We start from the raw sequence: 13,289 nt of genomic DNA, 5'->3' as shown, positions 1-13,289 counted from the left end.
ATGTACTTTTGGTGGTTCCGCATTCTCGACGCTTTTACCATTTTGTCCCGCGACACCACCAACTTCATGGGAAGGTAGGCCTGAAGAGATGGGTGAGGCCATACGCGATATATATCAGAACAAACTCGAAGCTATGCAATTAGTCAATGCAGGAAAATCCGGAACTCCATAAGCTTATGCTATCATCCGAACTTAAGCTACGAGATTTCACAACGCTTATATCATTGACTAATTCTCCAGAGATGTAGGCTATCTTTGTTTCCTTCACAGAAGAACTACAGACTAACTGTTAACGGACCCGTGTTACTAAAGGAGTTTGGAGAAGCCTCGGAAGATGCATCTTTGGCCGGCCCCTTGCTACACAGTATCAGCTCGGGTACAGGTCAGCTTATTGCTTTTACAATTGCGATTACCACCCAGGCCAAAAAAGAGCTCAAAGCTGTACAAAAAACGCCATCTGGAATACTATCAACTAACCTATCTACGATACCATCTGTTAAGACTCAAGCAAGAGTCGCTACGGTTTTCCTTCAGTATATGGAGAGGTTAGGAGAGGAAATTACCATACTTTTGAAAGAAGCAAATGAGACCCAACAATATCTTCATAGTATACAAAAGCATCTTCGCCGAGCAGAGAGCTCATGCAAAGACGCTACAAAGAAGGCAACTCAACAGCTTGCTGGCTCTCAGGGGTCTTTGAATCGTTTCTTACGAACATACAAAGAACAAATTCGAGACTTCGAGGAGCATCTTGAGTACCTTGATTTCGTCAACAACAGCATCGAAAAGAGCAGGAATGTAACGACAGTGGTAATTCGAGACCTTGATGGTGTCAAGAAAAAGCTTCGGGAGTACCGTGATGGGTTTAGACGGAACTATGTATGGAAGGCACCGATCGAAATCTTTATTGTGATTCTTGAAAAAAGTGTCATTTCCTTTGAAGCTTCAATCGCGGACGCTAAGGAGATGAGAAAGAGGAATGGAGCGAAGTTGGAAATCGAGTCTGGTTAGATTTCCAGAATGTCACAAGGTTCGGAAAAGTCGACGGGTGTTTATGTAGACGCACGAATTCACGAACACTTCGGTGTATCTTTTGGCATTTACATGGGTTAAACTTCTCTATATAGATATGTCTTCTCAGGTATCGGCTTCAGGTTCCAGCAAAATGGCAGCAATACAGCAGGACGAAATCACTTCTTGGATTTTTGATTCATCTTTGCTTCGTTGGCTATATCAATGCCCCCCAATGCTCACGTCCGCCGCAAGAAAGTAGGAAGAGTATGTGATTACGAATATCTTGTTGTATTCGGTTATTCGTAGTAATTGTCCGTCTCCTTGATACACCATCACTAACCACCCCAATTCCATGTAAAATCTGTGTACAGCAAAAGTTACATCTACACGATGACCTATGTAGAAAATAAATCTACCTGCATATTGATCTCCTTGCCAATACTTATAATATCCATAAACACACCTAGATAACGCAAACATTGACCCGAACAGTCCAACAAATATCTACTAGCGCTTCGCATTGATATTTGTCCACCAAGGAAGGCCTTGAAATTTCAATTTTGACTTAGGAGGAGAGAATCTCAACTTGCAAAGACAACTCTCAACATACTTGTTTTGAGGCTACTGAAAATTATAGCTGCTGCCTGAAGACTCAAAGTCTTCTGGTCAGTCAGTACTCATCACAGAAATACGTGGCAAATCACCAAAAGTAATGGATTCGGCATCCAAGACCGCTTTAATGCCTGGATTTGCCGATAACCCCAATTTGTGTTCTATGAGCCGAATCTCATCTTTATCTTGAATCAGCTCAAAATTAACGTCAGCGATTCGAGGATTCAGGTATTCCTGGATAAAGTCGACGGATTCAAACTCGGTCGTAGGACTATCCCCAGTCGAATGCAAGAAAATAATCTGTAAGTGATATATGTGTTTGCTTTCCAATAACCCGCAAAGATCCACGAGCAAGTCTAATGGATAAGATTCCCACCAATAGCTGTCGTTATCTTTGGTAGGCGCCCATGTTGCAACTTCCCCCAGACCTGTCAGTCTTGACTTCAGAAGACTTGCCACGAGCCCGAATTTGCCTGCATCTTCGTACCGAGTATCCTCAAAGCCCTAGTAGTGTTCAACAGAAAAATCATCCCACTCATAGATGAATGAATTGTCAAAGAAAATAGATCCTATCCTAGATAGAGTTGATAGTGGCGTCGAAAGAAGAAAGGAAAGTGTGACGAAAATGTCAAAACCGATTGTCAACGGGAACTCGCCAAAGAGGTCTAAAAAGGCAGGTGTGGCGGGGATGCGAATTTGCTGTCCTTGTATGTTGTATTTCAGTACTTTGACGATGCGGTTAAGCAACGAAGATGTCTCGTCGTAAACCTGTTTATTGATTGTCCGGAAACCGAGATTTGCCCGTCTCATATAGAAGATGTTGCGACACCTTGGAACCTGGGTCGAGATCCATTCGCTCGGAAGTTGGCTTCTAAAATACTCACTGAGAGCGGTCCAGTACTCATAGTACAATTTGATTCGTTTGCTCTCTGATCCAGCGCTCATGTCGCCTAACCCTTCCCCGAACTTGTCGAACTCTGCTCTTTCGTCAAGAGAACAATCTGTCATGTTCGGTAATGTAAAAGTGACTCTGGGTTGCAAGGCAAGTTCCCAAATTGTGTCCCGGATTTCTCGAGGGAGTTTCAAAATTTGAGGAAACCCACGACTGTTAATTGACGCCATTGCTTCCGTTTGTTACTCTGTGATTCAGGTGGTAATGAGAAGGAGACGGTTCAAATTACAGGTTGTCGAGATTAAGCAAGAGTGGAGCACCATTGCCCTGCCAACCAACAGAGCCCCAAATAGTTTTACACAAACGTTTCCTTATTATAGAAAGACTGAAAGCGCGATTGTGGCGTACATGCAACAAACAAGGGCTGTATAGGAAGTTTTAAGTTCGGAGCGAGGGGCATCACGTCACTCATAAACAATAACGCTGAAGTTTCAAAATTAACAATGTGCCGTTTCATCATCCAACCTTTTGCAATTTTGATCACTAGGATGGGCCATAAAATTTAGCAGCTGCTGCCCTACTGCAAAAGTTGTAAGAATCGTCGTATTGAACAAGAGCAACGAAGATCCGTGTGCGGACTCGATTAATATAATTTGTGAGAATGAGAAGACTGGCTGGTATGTTTGAGCCTTGTGAATCCCACCACAGTATACGACACGCACAACTGAGGTCAAGTGTTCTCGTAGTGCCTTCAAAACGTGTGGTCATGTTTCTTAGACTCGGTGCTATTACATTATCCAACCTGTTCATATTCCCTAATCCTGACAATTGAACCATTATGTACACACTCTCCCAACCATTGGCAACTAGATCGACGCCTCAAATTTACCATCAATCTCGATAATTTTTTGTACAGCTTTCTCATATCCGGTCTCTTTCTCCAACCTCGTCGTGTAAGCCCACAGGTTTGGATGCTTCTCCTCTGACATACCTGCCCTACCCTTCCCCGCGATGAGTGGAAAGCTCATTAAAATATCTGCACCCGTCAAATGCTTGCCACACAAGTATTGGCCACTAGAAGACGAGATTTGGGATTCCAGAAACTCAAAATGGGTTTTGAAATTGGGGTCCAGGAAACCGGAGTTGATTTTACCAGCAATTCCCGATGTGATTGGTTTTATGAAAAATGGAACAGGCGAGGTTTTGATATCCAGGAGTTTGTCAGCAGGGAGAATCATGGCTTGATAAGTGACTTACTATTGGCAATAATCTTCAACACCATCAGGATCATCAAACTTCCCTCGGCATAATGCATAAAATATCTGTACCTCAGCCATTCCTCTGTCTCTCCCCCAACCTTTCCTTCCTGTCCCTCCTTGTATCTTTGAGGTAACAGTGTAGTCTCCTTTCCCCAATGCTCTAAAACATATTCAATTATGTTTGCGCTCTCGGCAATCACCACTGCTTCGCTGGATCCAGATGGTGTTACTGATAAGACTGGGGATTTTCCGAGCGCATGCACTTTTTTAAGTTCTGGCGGTGCAAGAGAGGTTACTGGATCGCGATGAAACACTTCTACTTCATAGGGAACATTGAGTTCTTCCAGGAGCCAGAGGATACGTTGGGATCGAGATTTTTCAAGCCTGACATGTGTTATCTCACGGTGTACCGACAGGGATAAGTTGGTGGTCGTACCAGTAGAGCTTGACCTTCGGCTGTTCTGCTGATGCCATGTTGATTATGTGACCTTAAGCCTTGGATTTGATTAATTTATAGCTATACAAACGCGATACTTGAAGGACTGAAGCGATTTGAATATTCAGAGGAAGCCAGAAAACGGCACGATCTTCAAGCCATTCCTCAAGCTCTCAATCGCCTCGGCTTGATTTGCAGCTCCCAATTGGTCAACCGAAACTTGAAGAGGGATGACTAATAAAACCCAATCGTGACGCCAAGCATCGCGACCTCAAGCTCACGAACGTCAATTGAACGAGAGACACAATAATCAATTCCAGCCAGCGCCAACACTTCCACAATGGCGGGCCATAGTAAGAATGAACTGGGAAAGCCCACTGGAAGACACACATGCTGACTAGACATCCACAGACTTCGATTACGATCCAGCGCTCCTCAAATACAACAGTACATCATTCCTCCAACACCACTTCATCACAACGACGATGCTAATGGTTGGACATAGGTGTGATTCAAAGTAGACACAAGTACTTCAGATGGACGGGCCGAACAGCGAGAATCACGTTTGCGTACATGTTTCTTTTCCCGGCTTTCATTGGGGTTTTAGCATACAGATATGAGGTTTGTAACACTCGTGCTGGGTATCGGAATTGGTATTGATTTGACTAGGGCAAATGGGATATGAGAGGAAAAAGAAGGGGAGATACCATTGTTGAGTTTTAAGGATGACGTAGGCGAAGAATTGAGGGGAAGAATTGTACATATGCGAATGGACGGGCATTACGGAATCGAAACCGAGACAAAGTACGAATAGACTTGCAAAGACGCTCAATGGAGATGGCCTTGTTTATGCCTAAGTGTGACCTGTATATTGAAGTAAGTATACAGCATACTCCAACTCTGTGGTGTATAAGACGCATCATAGCTGTGTTCGCGATTAAGCCGATGTTGCGGAACAGCAGTCAATTGATCGTAATGTTTGTTTGATTGGATTTCACCATCTACCTCTGCCTTCACCTCCACCAAATCCTCCTCTTCCATAACCTCCGCCATATCCACGCCCACCTCTGAAACCACCACCACTTCCCGCTGGGCCCTCAGGTACTCTTTCCCCTCTCCTCCACTCACCAGATGGAACCATTCCTTGACCAAAGCCACCACCTCTTGGAGCTCCTCTACCTCTAAACCCGAAACCATTCTCCCTTGGTCCTCCGAAGCCACCACGAGGAGCGAAATCTCCACTCATACCTCCCCTCCTTTCCCCACCAAACCCACGCGTAGGAGGACCACCAGGCGGCGGAGCCACACTCCCATTCTCTAGGGGCGGCAGAATAGCACAAGAAACATAATCCCCAATCACAAATCTCGCATCCTGTAAAGTCTTCTCTGGCTCTCCTCCCAAAGCACCAGCCACTGGCCCGCCAGCTACGATCTCAGATTCCTCCTCATCTGGTAAAATCCCCGGTCCGCCATCCCCAATAACTATACTGCCCAACTCTTTCAGCATATATCGTCCACCTCCAGTCCCAGGTCCAGCATTTCTCGTATCAGGAAAGATTAATCGGAATGCCAAACGCGTGCCAATTGCCGGATCGGGCAGTAAATCTGGCAATGCGGTCGTGAGGAGGTGGGAGAGTTCGCGAAGACTACACGTTTGCCATGTGTATATTTGTACGTGCGGTGGTAATTCGGAGTGTTGTGAGAATTCATCAAGTCTATCTAGGGTTAGAGTGTGAGAATGCAAACGCAAGGCTGAAGATGAATTCGTACCTGTGAAAGCCGCCAGTTCTGTAGAAGAGCTTCAAATGAAATGGCGTCGTCGTTTGACGATCAATTTTGGTGGGTAACATAGCCATGATGAAGTTTCTATTCGGCGCAATTCTGAGAGTGAGGTTCTGAATTCATTGTTGTTTGCTGGAATGTAGAGTCGACTTTGATAAGTCGAGGCGGGAGCTTGATTGCGCGCCTCGCCAAAATTTATTCTGGCCTCCTGGTATTTCTTGTTGACATTTCGCAATTGCAAAGCCCAACACGCCAAAAGCTCTACAACTTTGCAACCGTTCTGCTCGGGGGCGAATTCGTGTTACATATCAGCTGCGTCGCTGGACTAATAGCTTATCACCAGCCGCTTTCGCGACACGAGGGGGCCTAGAATCTACCTACCACTTTCCCGGCGCAAACCGAACATTCGCCCCGACTTACACCATCATATTGCACGACAACTTCCATAGCATCTGCAGCGCTCATAATCAACCATGGATTTTGCTTCTCTAATGGACAGCGCTATCGCTGAAGCCGCGCCTCCGTCGAAATCAAAAAAGTACATGAAACGATCAGATGTTGAAGCAGAACGACAAGCCGCGTATCTTGCCGAACAGCGTAAAATCGAAGAGGAGAAAGCCGCGAAACAGAAGCAAAAGCGCAAACGGGAGGAGGAGGAATTGGAAGCTAATAAAGCTCGAGAGTTCAAGCGGGCGAAACTTGCGGAAGAGTCGAGGCGGCGGAGGGAAGAGCAGGAAGCCGAGGAGGAGAGGGCAAGGAGGAAGAGGTTAGGTTTGCCGGAGTTGATCAAGGAGGTTGAGCAAGAAGTCGAGGAGGATGATGTTAAGGAAGAGGAATTGGTGGAGAAGTTGAGGGAGATGGGTCAACCTATTAAGCTATTTGGGGAGAGTCATAAGCAGAGAGTGAGAAGATTTAGAAAGTTAGGGACTGTTATAACCACTGGAATTATTCCTACATCGCTTGTATTGGTCGATGAGAAGGATATGAAAGTCAATGAGTTACCGAAGGATACAGAGGGCAAGAAGTTCTTATTCAGGCAGTTGGCCTCATACTTCACTATGGTTTTGACGGAGTGGGAATTTGCTTTGCAAAAAGAGTCGCGAGATACTTTTACCAGTAAAGCAGCTTTTAATGCTATGGTACGGGCAAAGGAAGATATGGTACCTGTGAGTCTGTTCTATGTTCGCGTCTCGACAAATACTAATATCTGCTAGCTATTCCGCAAATTCGAAAAGGGAGACCTTGATGAAGGCGTTCTCGAGCCAATAGTAGAAATTGTCAAAGCAGCCCAGGAGAGAAGATATGTCGACGCAAATGATGGCTATTTACGATTGAGCATCGGCAAAGCAGCATGGCCCATTGGAGTCACTATGGTTGGTATCCACGAACGTAGTGCTCGAGAAAAGCTTCACGAAAGTGACAAAGGACATGTGATGGGAGACGAAGTCACACGAAAATTCCTCCAAAGTATCAAACGATGTCTCAGCTTCGCACAAGTCAGATGGCCGCCAGAAGATATCAGACAATTGATGGGTTGAGATATGCAATTTATAACCCTATTATTACGAAAACCCACTCGTCTCTGAGCCATCATATTATGGACTCACACACTGAGAGTACCAATCTAAATGTATGTTAGCTATGCGCAATTTCGAAATTTCTTGCTCCAACTTACCATTTTGACTAGTACAGATAAGCCCTTTCGCGCACACCGAACATCCACTCCAGCCTTCTGTCGCACCACCACACTTATAATACAATGGAACTGGGCACTTTGTCAAATTTGGGTCTGGGGCTTCAGTTGGCGTAGGTGGTTTCGTGGTTGGTTTCTTGGTTGTCGATGTTTTTGGAGTGGTCGGTTTTGGGGTAGTTCCCGGGATAGTTGTAGTCTGGGTAACAGTCACGGTGACAGGACCTCCTCCACCAGGAGTTGTTTTAGTCGTAGGCTTGGTGGTAGGCTTGGTGGTTACTTTTGTGGTGGTCGGAGGATCTGGATCATCGTCGTCCGTTGTGCTTCCAGGCTTAACAATCGTCACCGTCATTCCGCCTCTCGTTATAGTAGTCGTTTCTTGCGCGAACTATACCAATCATCAGTCCAAACCCATCTCAGAACACATTCGAACATACCGCAAAGCTCATCAACACAGAAGCCGAAGCAAGCCCAATAGTAAGAAGACGCATCTTGGCGGATAAACTCGAAATGTTCTTGCGATCTCACGATACTCGAGAACCCAAACCCGTGGTCGAGGTAAATTGAGAGGCACTCTACTCATTTATATTGATCTCTACAGCACCAGGCAGCAGCTTTCCATTCTTCATCCTCATATCGCTGCTCCTTGCCCGTCACGCTTGTCGGGGAAAAAAAAAGACATCTACACTGCATCTGTCGATGCACTCGTCGTACATTTCCTCTTACCAATGTTCACATACTATACGTCCTCGAATCGAGCAATCACAACCGCCAGTCAGATCCGGGATAAAAAGGCACAACCCGAACACCCCAGCCATGCACCCGTCCATCTCAGTCACAGATTCTAGACTCTAGATATTTCATTTAGATCTTTAACATCTTTCATTACCATTCCACTACCACTATTCGGGCGCCTATCACGAGTCAATCTATCGCAATCAACAGCTCCTTCCCCGCATCGTTCATAACTTATTACATGTTTGCTTCTTTAATTGAAAACATATGAGCTTCTGGGAATCTGCTGTGTACAACAGTGCGTTCGTGATCCAAACATGTGGGGTATGCACCAAGATAGACACCGTGTTGCATCCAAAGTTTGGATATCTTGGAGAGCCGGTTAAGCGGTAGATATCGACCTCATGTCGTGTTCACCGGTTGAATAGCACGATAAATGTCCTAATCCGGCCGCTCGGCAAATTCGAATCTGTGCGACAGGGCTGCTTTTGAGTAATGCGATGACCTGATCGGTGCGCTTTAAAAACGAGGTACCTAGGTACCAAAGTAAAATATTTTCTGGTTAGAGACCCAGAGTTTTCGGGCGATGGCTTGAAAATGGTGATGTGGAGGTTAGGGTTCCGTGGGGGTTTACTGAGTTGGGAGAAGTAAATGCTTGGTAGTTGGCCGATGGGGAAAGGTCTTGCGTTTTGCGGAAATGGATTTTGTTGAAATGGTATGTTAGCTGTGAAGTTGATGATGTTTAATGGGGCTCACGGTGGACAAAATAAGTGGCAGTCGAAACACGATATTTCTTCGATTTAGTTGACGAAATATCGTTATTTAGTGGATTGACTTAGAACAATATGACTTATGTCGTCAATTATCTAAGTAAATAAGACTTATTGCGCTCTATTCGAAGTCGACTTATTGAGTCCCAGAATTAGCAGGCAGGTAATTGACACTCATTTTGTCCTCCACGAGTGGGGATATATTTTGGGCTTCGCTGAATCCAGTTCGTTGTTCGAGGTCAACATGTAATCTTACAAGAATTACATAGCGAACGGCCAAAATCGACTCGAAAAAAGTAGAAGAAGGAGTACGACGTATTGCGACGTTTCTAATTCCTAATATTTGTACAGTGATTCTTATATCATTTACTACGCGCTACTTACTATTCGAAGAGCTAGGCTCTATCACCGTCTCCTGGTCTTTCTTTGTATAGGTATCGTGTCAAGTAATCATATAACGATATGAAAACATCCTAAAAGCTCAGTGCATTTGGGAAAACCTTGTATTTTGTGGTCTCAGTCTCGTGGTAGATGGAATAAGTGGTAGATGGAATAAGTGGTAGATGGAATAAGTGGTAGATGGAATAAGTGGTAGATGGAATAAGTGGTAGATGGAATAAGTGGTAGATGGAATAAATGGTATCCGGAACACGATATTATGCCGGTCAAAAATGCTAAGATTAATCATATTCGTCTTAGAGCATTGTAGAAAACAAGATGTTTTATAATCCTGTTCAAGATAAATCAGAGGATAATAGCACTTATCCACTGTGATTAAACCTTCAAGTTAGCACTACGGAAAGGAGCTTCTACCACTTATCTAGTCTTCCGCGAGATCGTTCCGCTCAAATACGCTGTAAGAGTGAAGGGACATTATCCACGAATAGTGATGTTCAGAAAACGACTTTCTAATATTGTGTTCTCAATCTCAAAAAGTGCATTCACTAATTTCAACAGACTAAATAGTATATATTTAATTAAACGAACTGAATAATTATGGTGTTTGCACAGAACACATTCATTCTACCGCATGGTGGCGTTTCTCAGACTTGCAACGCACTGGCGGCTTGTGTTTTCCAGTCAAAGTTTTATTTTGTACTGATAGATTGCAGAAAGAGGGGTGTTGTCTAGTCAACGTTAAAAACACAACTGCTGGAGAGATCCTTTTACTTGTTGTCTTGTTTGGTTGCTAGATGTCGTGACGTTTAGGTGTTTATTGTGAATTGATGACAGGATGTGTCGAGCTGAAAAGATTTTATACATCTAATATGTTGTCAAGATATATAAAAGATGTTCTGTCAGATCAATAGACAATATCCTTTGTCTCAAATATCATGTGTTGTTCCCAATTTTCAACCAGACAACATACCCCTATCCCATCAAATTCACAACCAAAATCTCCAACCAAAACCCCATCCAACCCCCCCTCCTATCCAAGCAACCTACTCCCTCCCCTCAAAAACATACCACCAAAAATTATCAAAATAAAACCCATGTTCCCCGCCCTCCATCGGCTCAAGCCGATGCACCAAACTCCTCCACCCATTAACCTCCACGCCCCTCACGAACCTCGCCCCCAGCGCCTCCAACTCCCCCACCTCCTCCCGAGCCTCCCTCTCCGTATACGTCGTACACACCGTCGGAATCCCGCTGTTTACCAGCCACTCCGTCGTAGGTTTCCACCCTTCCACCCCATCCTGACTACGGCCACTATGAAACAACACCGCGAGATCGGGACGCTTCCATTGTGGCATGCTGGCGAAAGAATGGTATACCTCGGAGCACAACGCCATGACCCTTTTCCTGCCCGCTTTGGTGCAGTCGGGACAACAGGTTGCTTGCATCTCCGGCACCGGGTCGTCGGGGGTCGCGCCGCTGTTCTTGCATTCCGGGCCGGCGAAGACGAGTTTCAATGTTTTGAGGGATGGGAGCAAATGTAATAGTTCCTCGAAGATAAGCAGGTTTTGTAGTTCTTTGGCGCCTGCGCCGATGAGGTGGATCGTCAGCTCTGTTTTTGTGGCGAGGGATGGGATGGTGAGTTCGAGGGCTGCGAGGATGGTTAGGGGCATAGATTGCGTTTCGGTGGCGAGAGTCAGATAGAGCCAGAGTCGTTGGAGTGATTTTTGCGTTTCCGCGTCGGCTTGAGCGAGGAGGGGGAGGTTGAGGTCAAAGGAGGGGGTGATGACGTTTTCAACGGCCTCTTTCTTGTCGGATATCGAGGAGAAGTATTCATACCAATTTTTGGCGGTTGAGAGTTTGCGGTAGTGTTTTCGGGGTGAGTCGGTTGGTGCTTGTGCGTATACTTGACCGCTGTGGGTGAAATGAGCGATGCGGAAGTTCTCGAGACTGCCGACTCGTTGGTAGGTCGGGCATTCGTGTGGTGGGAGGGTTGATGGACATGTTGTGCAAGTTGATACTAGATAGCATTCTTTGCAGGGTGTCAGGACTGAACCAGAGGGTAATTGTGGACCGCTTCGATAGCATTGTATACAATATGGTTGGCGTCTAAATAGAGGATCAGCAATGTATACTCATATCATCTAGAAAACTCACCTTATAATACTAACAGCAGTCTCACTCTCACACCTAGCTCTAACCATCCTCGCCTCCTCAAACTAAACCCCATCAGCATCTCTCTCAAAACACCCCCTTCCCACCCTCCCCCTTCACACATAAATAAAATCACACTCACCAAACTCTCAGTCCACCCCTCCCTCCCCCTCACCCCCCCTATCCCTCCTCTCCCACTCATTCATCTCCTTCAACACCTTACAATCCTTCTTATGCTGCATCTTCCAATCCCTCGTCTGACACTCCTTCCCACAATAGAAAGCGCGTCTACACGCACCACATCTCGTCATATTTTCCGCCGGAAGCAGACACCGAAAACAGAGGTGCCCACGAATAGCTAGGTAGGGTAGCGTGGGAACGCCCTGGGGAGCGTCGTTGTATTGGAGAGCCTCCCGGTTCATGAGCGGGGAGTTGGGGTTGCGTGACATGGCGAAACGGGGGATTTGAGGAGAGATGAACGGTATGCTATTTTGAGGCAAGATGCAGGTTAGTGGTTGAATGAAGTGCAAAATGGTCGCCTGAAGCTGGTTATGTGGTGTTGATAAATCTCATTCGTGCACGTCAAAGCCCCTCCGAACTGAGCTCCCTAGCCAATCAGTTTCATAAGCAAGCGGTCAGATTATCGCAGTATTTTGTTGTCGAGTCAAAAGTCACGCTTCAGAAGGGTGAATAAGAATGTTGTGTTGAAGTAAAAATAAGGGTCCTCGCGAACGATAGACGGGCATTAGCACAAGATCCGCAATTGGCTCCACAGATCAAGAACTCCTGTCACTCGTCACCTCACCGCAACGAAAGACAAACATTACCCTCGATTAACAAGTAACTATATATTAAGATTTACCTTAAAGTTTAAATAAAAAAATATCGAATCTAGTTCAGCAGAGTCTTCTTAACAGGTAAAACTCCACCATACACTAGCCCAGACATCTCAACATGTTCCCTACTAAAAATCTATCCTACTAGCACACGCACAAAGCCCGAAAAATTACTGTGTTGTATTTACCCCTACCTAAAAAGAAATTGCAAAAAACAACTGCCTTCACCCAGAATTGAACTAGGGATCTTCGCATTTCATGCCAAGAGTGGTATACAAGTGCGACGCGTTACCACTGCGCCATGAAGGCCGTGTTGATTGGTTGAGATTTTCTTAATTACCATCATATACCAGCAGTCGCATTACGCACTGGGAGCAAGATGGATGTAGTGGAATTGAATAGATGATCGGAAAACGAGGGGAGACTTTTTTTAAATTGGTTGAAGTTTTGGTTCTAGAGACTACCTAGGTAGTGATATTGTAATAATTTATGTGCTAATTTTGCAATCTCCACACGACGCCGGGAGCACGAATCGAGAGCAGCTAGACTGATAACTGAAAAGAAGCATAAAACGAAACATGAGTCTATTGATTCATTTGGAGGCTACTGACGTTTATATTCATATCTCATCTCATCTAATCTTCATACATCTAACATTCTTTCAAACCAACCCGCTTGATCCCAACCCCAAAAAAGCGCTTCAAACCCATTTA

The 13,289-nt window shown here is 45.2% G+C and overlaps 8 protein-coding genes across 8 annotated transcripts; 3 read left to right on the top strand and 5 right to left on the bottom strand.

The window, feature by feature from the left end:
• Window positions 1-1,011, top strand: GLAREA_08922 (uncharacterized protein; the record flags this gene model as incomplete). The annotated part of the gene is made up of 2 exons (XM_008077883.1): window positions 1-74; window positions 249-1,011. 2 exons carry the CDS (start codon window positions 1-3, stop codon window positions 1,009-1,011), a joined length of 837 nt encoding a protein of 278 aa, XP_008076074.1.
• A 669-nt stretch (window positions 1,012-1,680) lies between these two features.
• GLAREA_08921 (uncharacterized protein) lies at window positions 1,681-2,634 on the bottom strand (the record flags this gene model as incomplete). Its single annotated transcript, XM_008077882.1, has 2 exons — window positions 1,681-2,054; window positions 2,511-2,634. The coding sequence occupies 2 exons, from the start codon at window positions 2,632-2,634 to the stop codon at window positions 1,681-1,683; spliced, it is 498 nt and encodes a 165-aa protein (XP_008076073.1).
• A 750-nt stretch (window positions 2,635-3,384) lies between these two features.
• On the bottom strand, window positions 3,385-4,251 carry GLAREA_08920 (Thioredoxin-like protein; the record flags this gene model as incomplete). The annotated part of the gene is made up of 3 exons (XM_008077881.1): window positions 3,385-3,554; window positions 3,776-4,161; window positions 4,214-4,251. The coding sequence occupies 3 exons, from the start codon at window positions 4,249-4,251 to the stop codon at window positions 3,385-3,387; spliced, it is 594 nt and encodes a 197-aa protein (XP_008076072.1).
• Window positions 4,252-4,553: 302 nt separating this feature from the next.
• GLAREA_08919 (uncharacterized protein) lies at window positions 4,554-4,873 on the top strand (the record flags this gene model as incomplete). The annotated part of the gene is made up of 3 exons (XM_008077880.1): window positions 4,554-4,566; window positions 4,625-4,660; window positions 4,719-4,873. The coding sequence occupies 3 exons, from the start codon at window positions 4,554-4,556 to the stop codon at window positions 4,871-4,873; spliced, it is 204 nt and encodes a 67-aa protein (XP_008076071.1).
• A 334-nt stretch (window positions 4,874-5,207) lies between these two features.
• Window positions 5,208-6,069, bottom strand: GLAREA_08918 (uncharacterized protein; the record flags this gene model as incomplete). The annotated part of the gene is made up of 2 exons (XM_008077879.1): window positions 5,208-5,928; window positions 5,984-6,069. 2 exons carry the CDS (start codon window positions 6,067-6,069, stop codon window positions 5,208-5,210), a joined length of 807 nt encoding a protein of 268 aa, XP_008076070.1.
• Window positions 6,070-6,468: 399 nt separating this feature from the next.
• Window positions 6,469-7,533, top strand: GLAREA_08917 (Functional of the splicing factor Prp18; the record flags this gene model as incomplete). The annotated part of the gene is made up of 2 exons (XM_008077878.1): window positions 6,469-7,161; window positions 7,210-7,533. 2 exons carry the CDS (start codon window positions 6,469-6,471, stop codon window positions 7,531-7,533), a joined length of 1,017 nt encoding a protein of 338 aa, XP_008076069.1.
• A 57-nt stretch (window positions 7,534-7,590) lies between these two features.
• Window positions 7,591-8,176, bottom strand: GLAREA_08916 (Cellulose-binding protein; the record flags this gene model as incomplete). The annotated part of the gene is made up of 3 exons (XM_008077877.1): window positions 7,591-7,619; window positions 7,671-8,073; window positions 8,123-8,176. The coding sequence occupies 3 exons, from the start codon at window positions 8,174-8,176 to the stop codon at window positions 7,591-7,593; spliced, it is 486 nt and encodes a 161-aa protein (XP_008076068.1).
• Window positions 8,177-10,632: 2,456 nt separating this feature from the next.
• On the bottom strand, window positions 10,633-11,790 carry GLAREA_08915 (uncharacterized protein; the record flags this gene model as incomplete). The annotated part of the gene is made up of 2 exons (XM_008077876.1): window positions 10,633-11,695; window positions 11,744-11,790. 2 exons carry the CDS (start codon window positions 11,788-11,790, stop codon window positions 10,633-10,635), a joined length of 1,110 nt encoding a protein of 369 aa, XP_008076067.1.
• Between the last annotated feature and the right edge of the window lie 1,499 nt (window positions 11,791-13,289).

The sequence above is a fragment of the Glarea lozoyensis genome (assembly GCF_000409485.1).
Source record: "Glarea lozoyensis ATCC 20868 chromosome Unknown GLAREA1, whole genome shotgun sequence".
NCBI lineage: Eukaryota > Fungi > Ascomycota > Leotiomycetes > Helotiales > Helotiaceae > Glarea > Glarea lozoyensis.
This window is presented reverse-complemented; position numbering and strand designations above follow the sequence as displayed.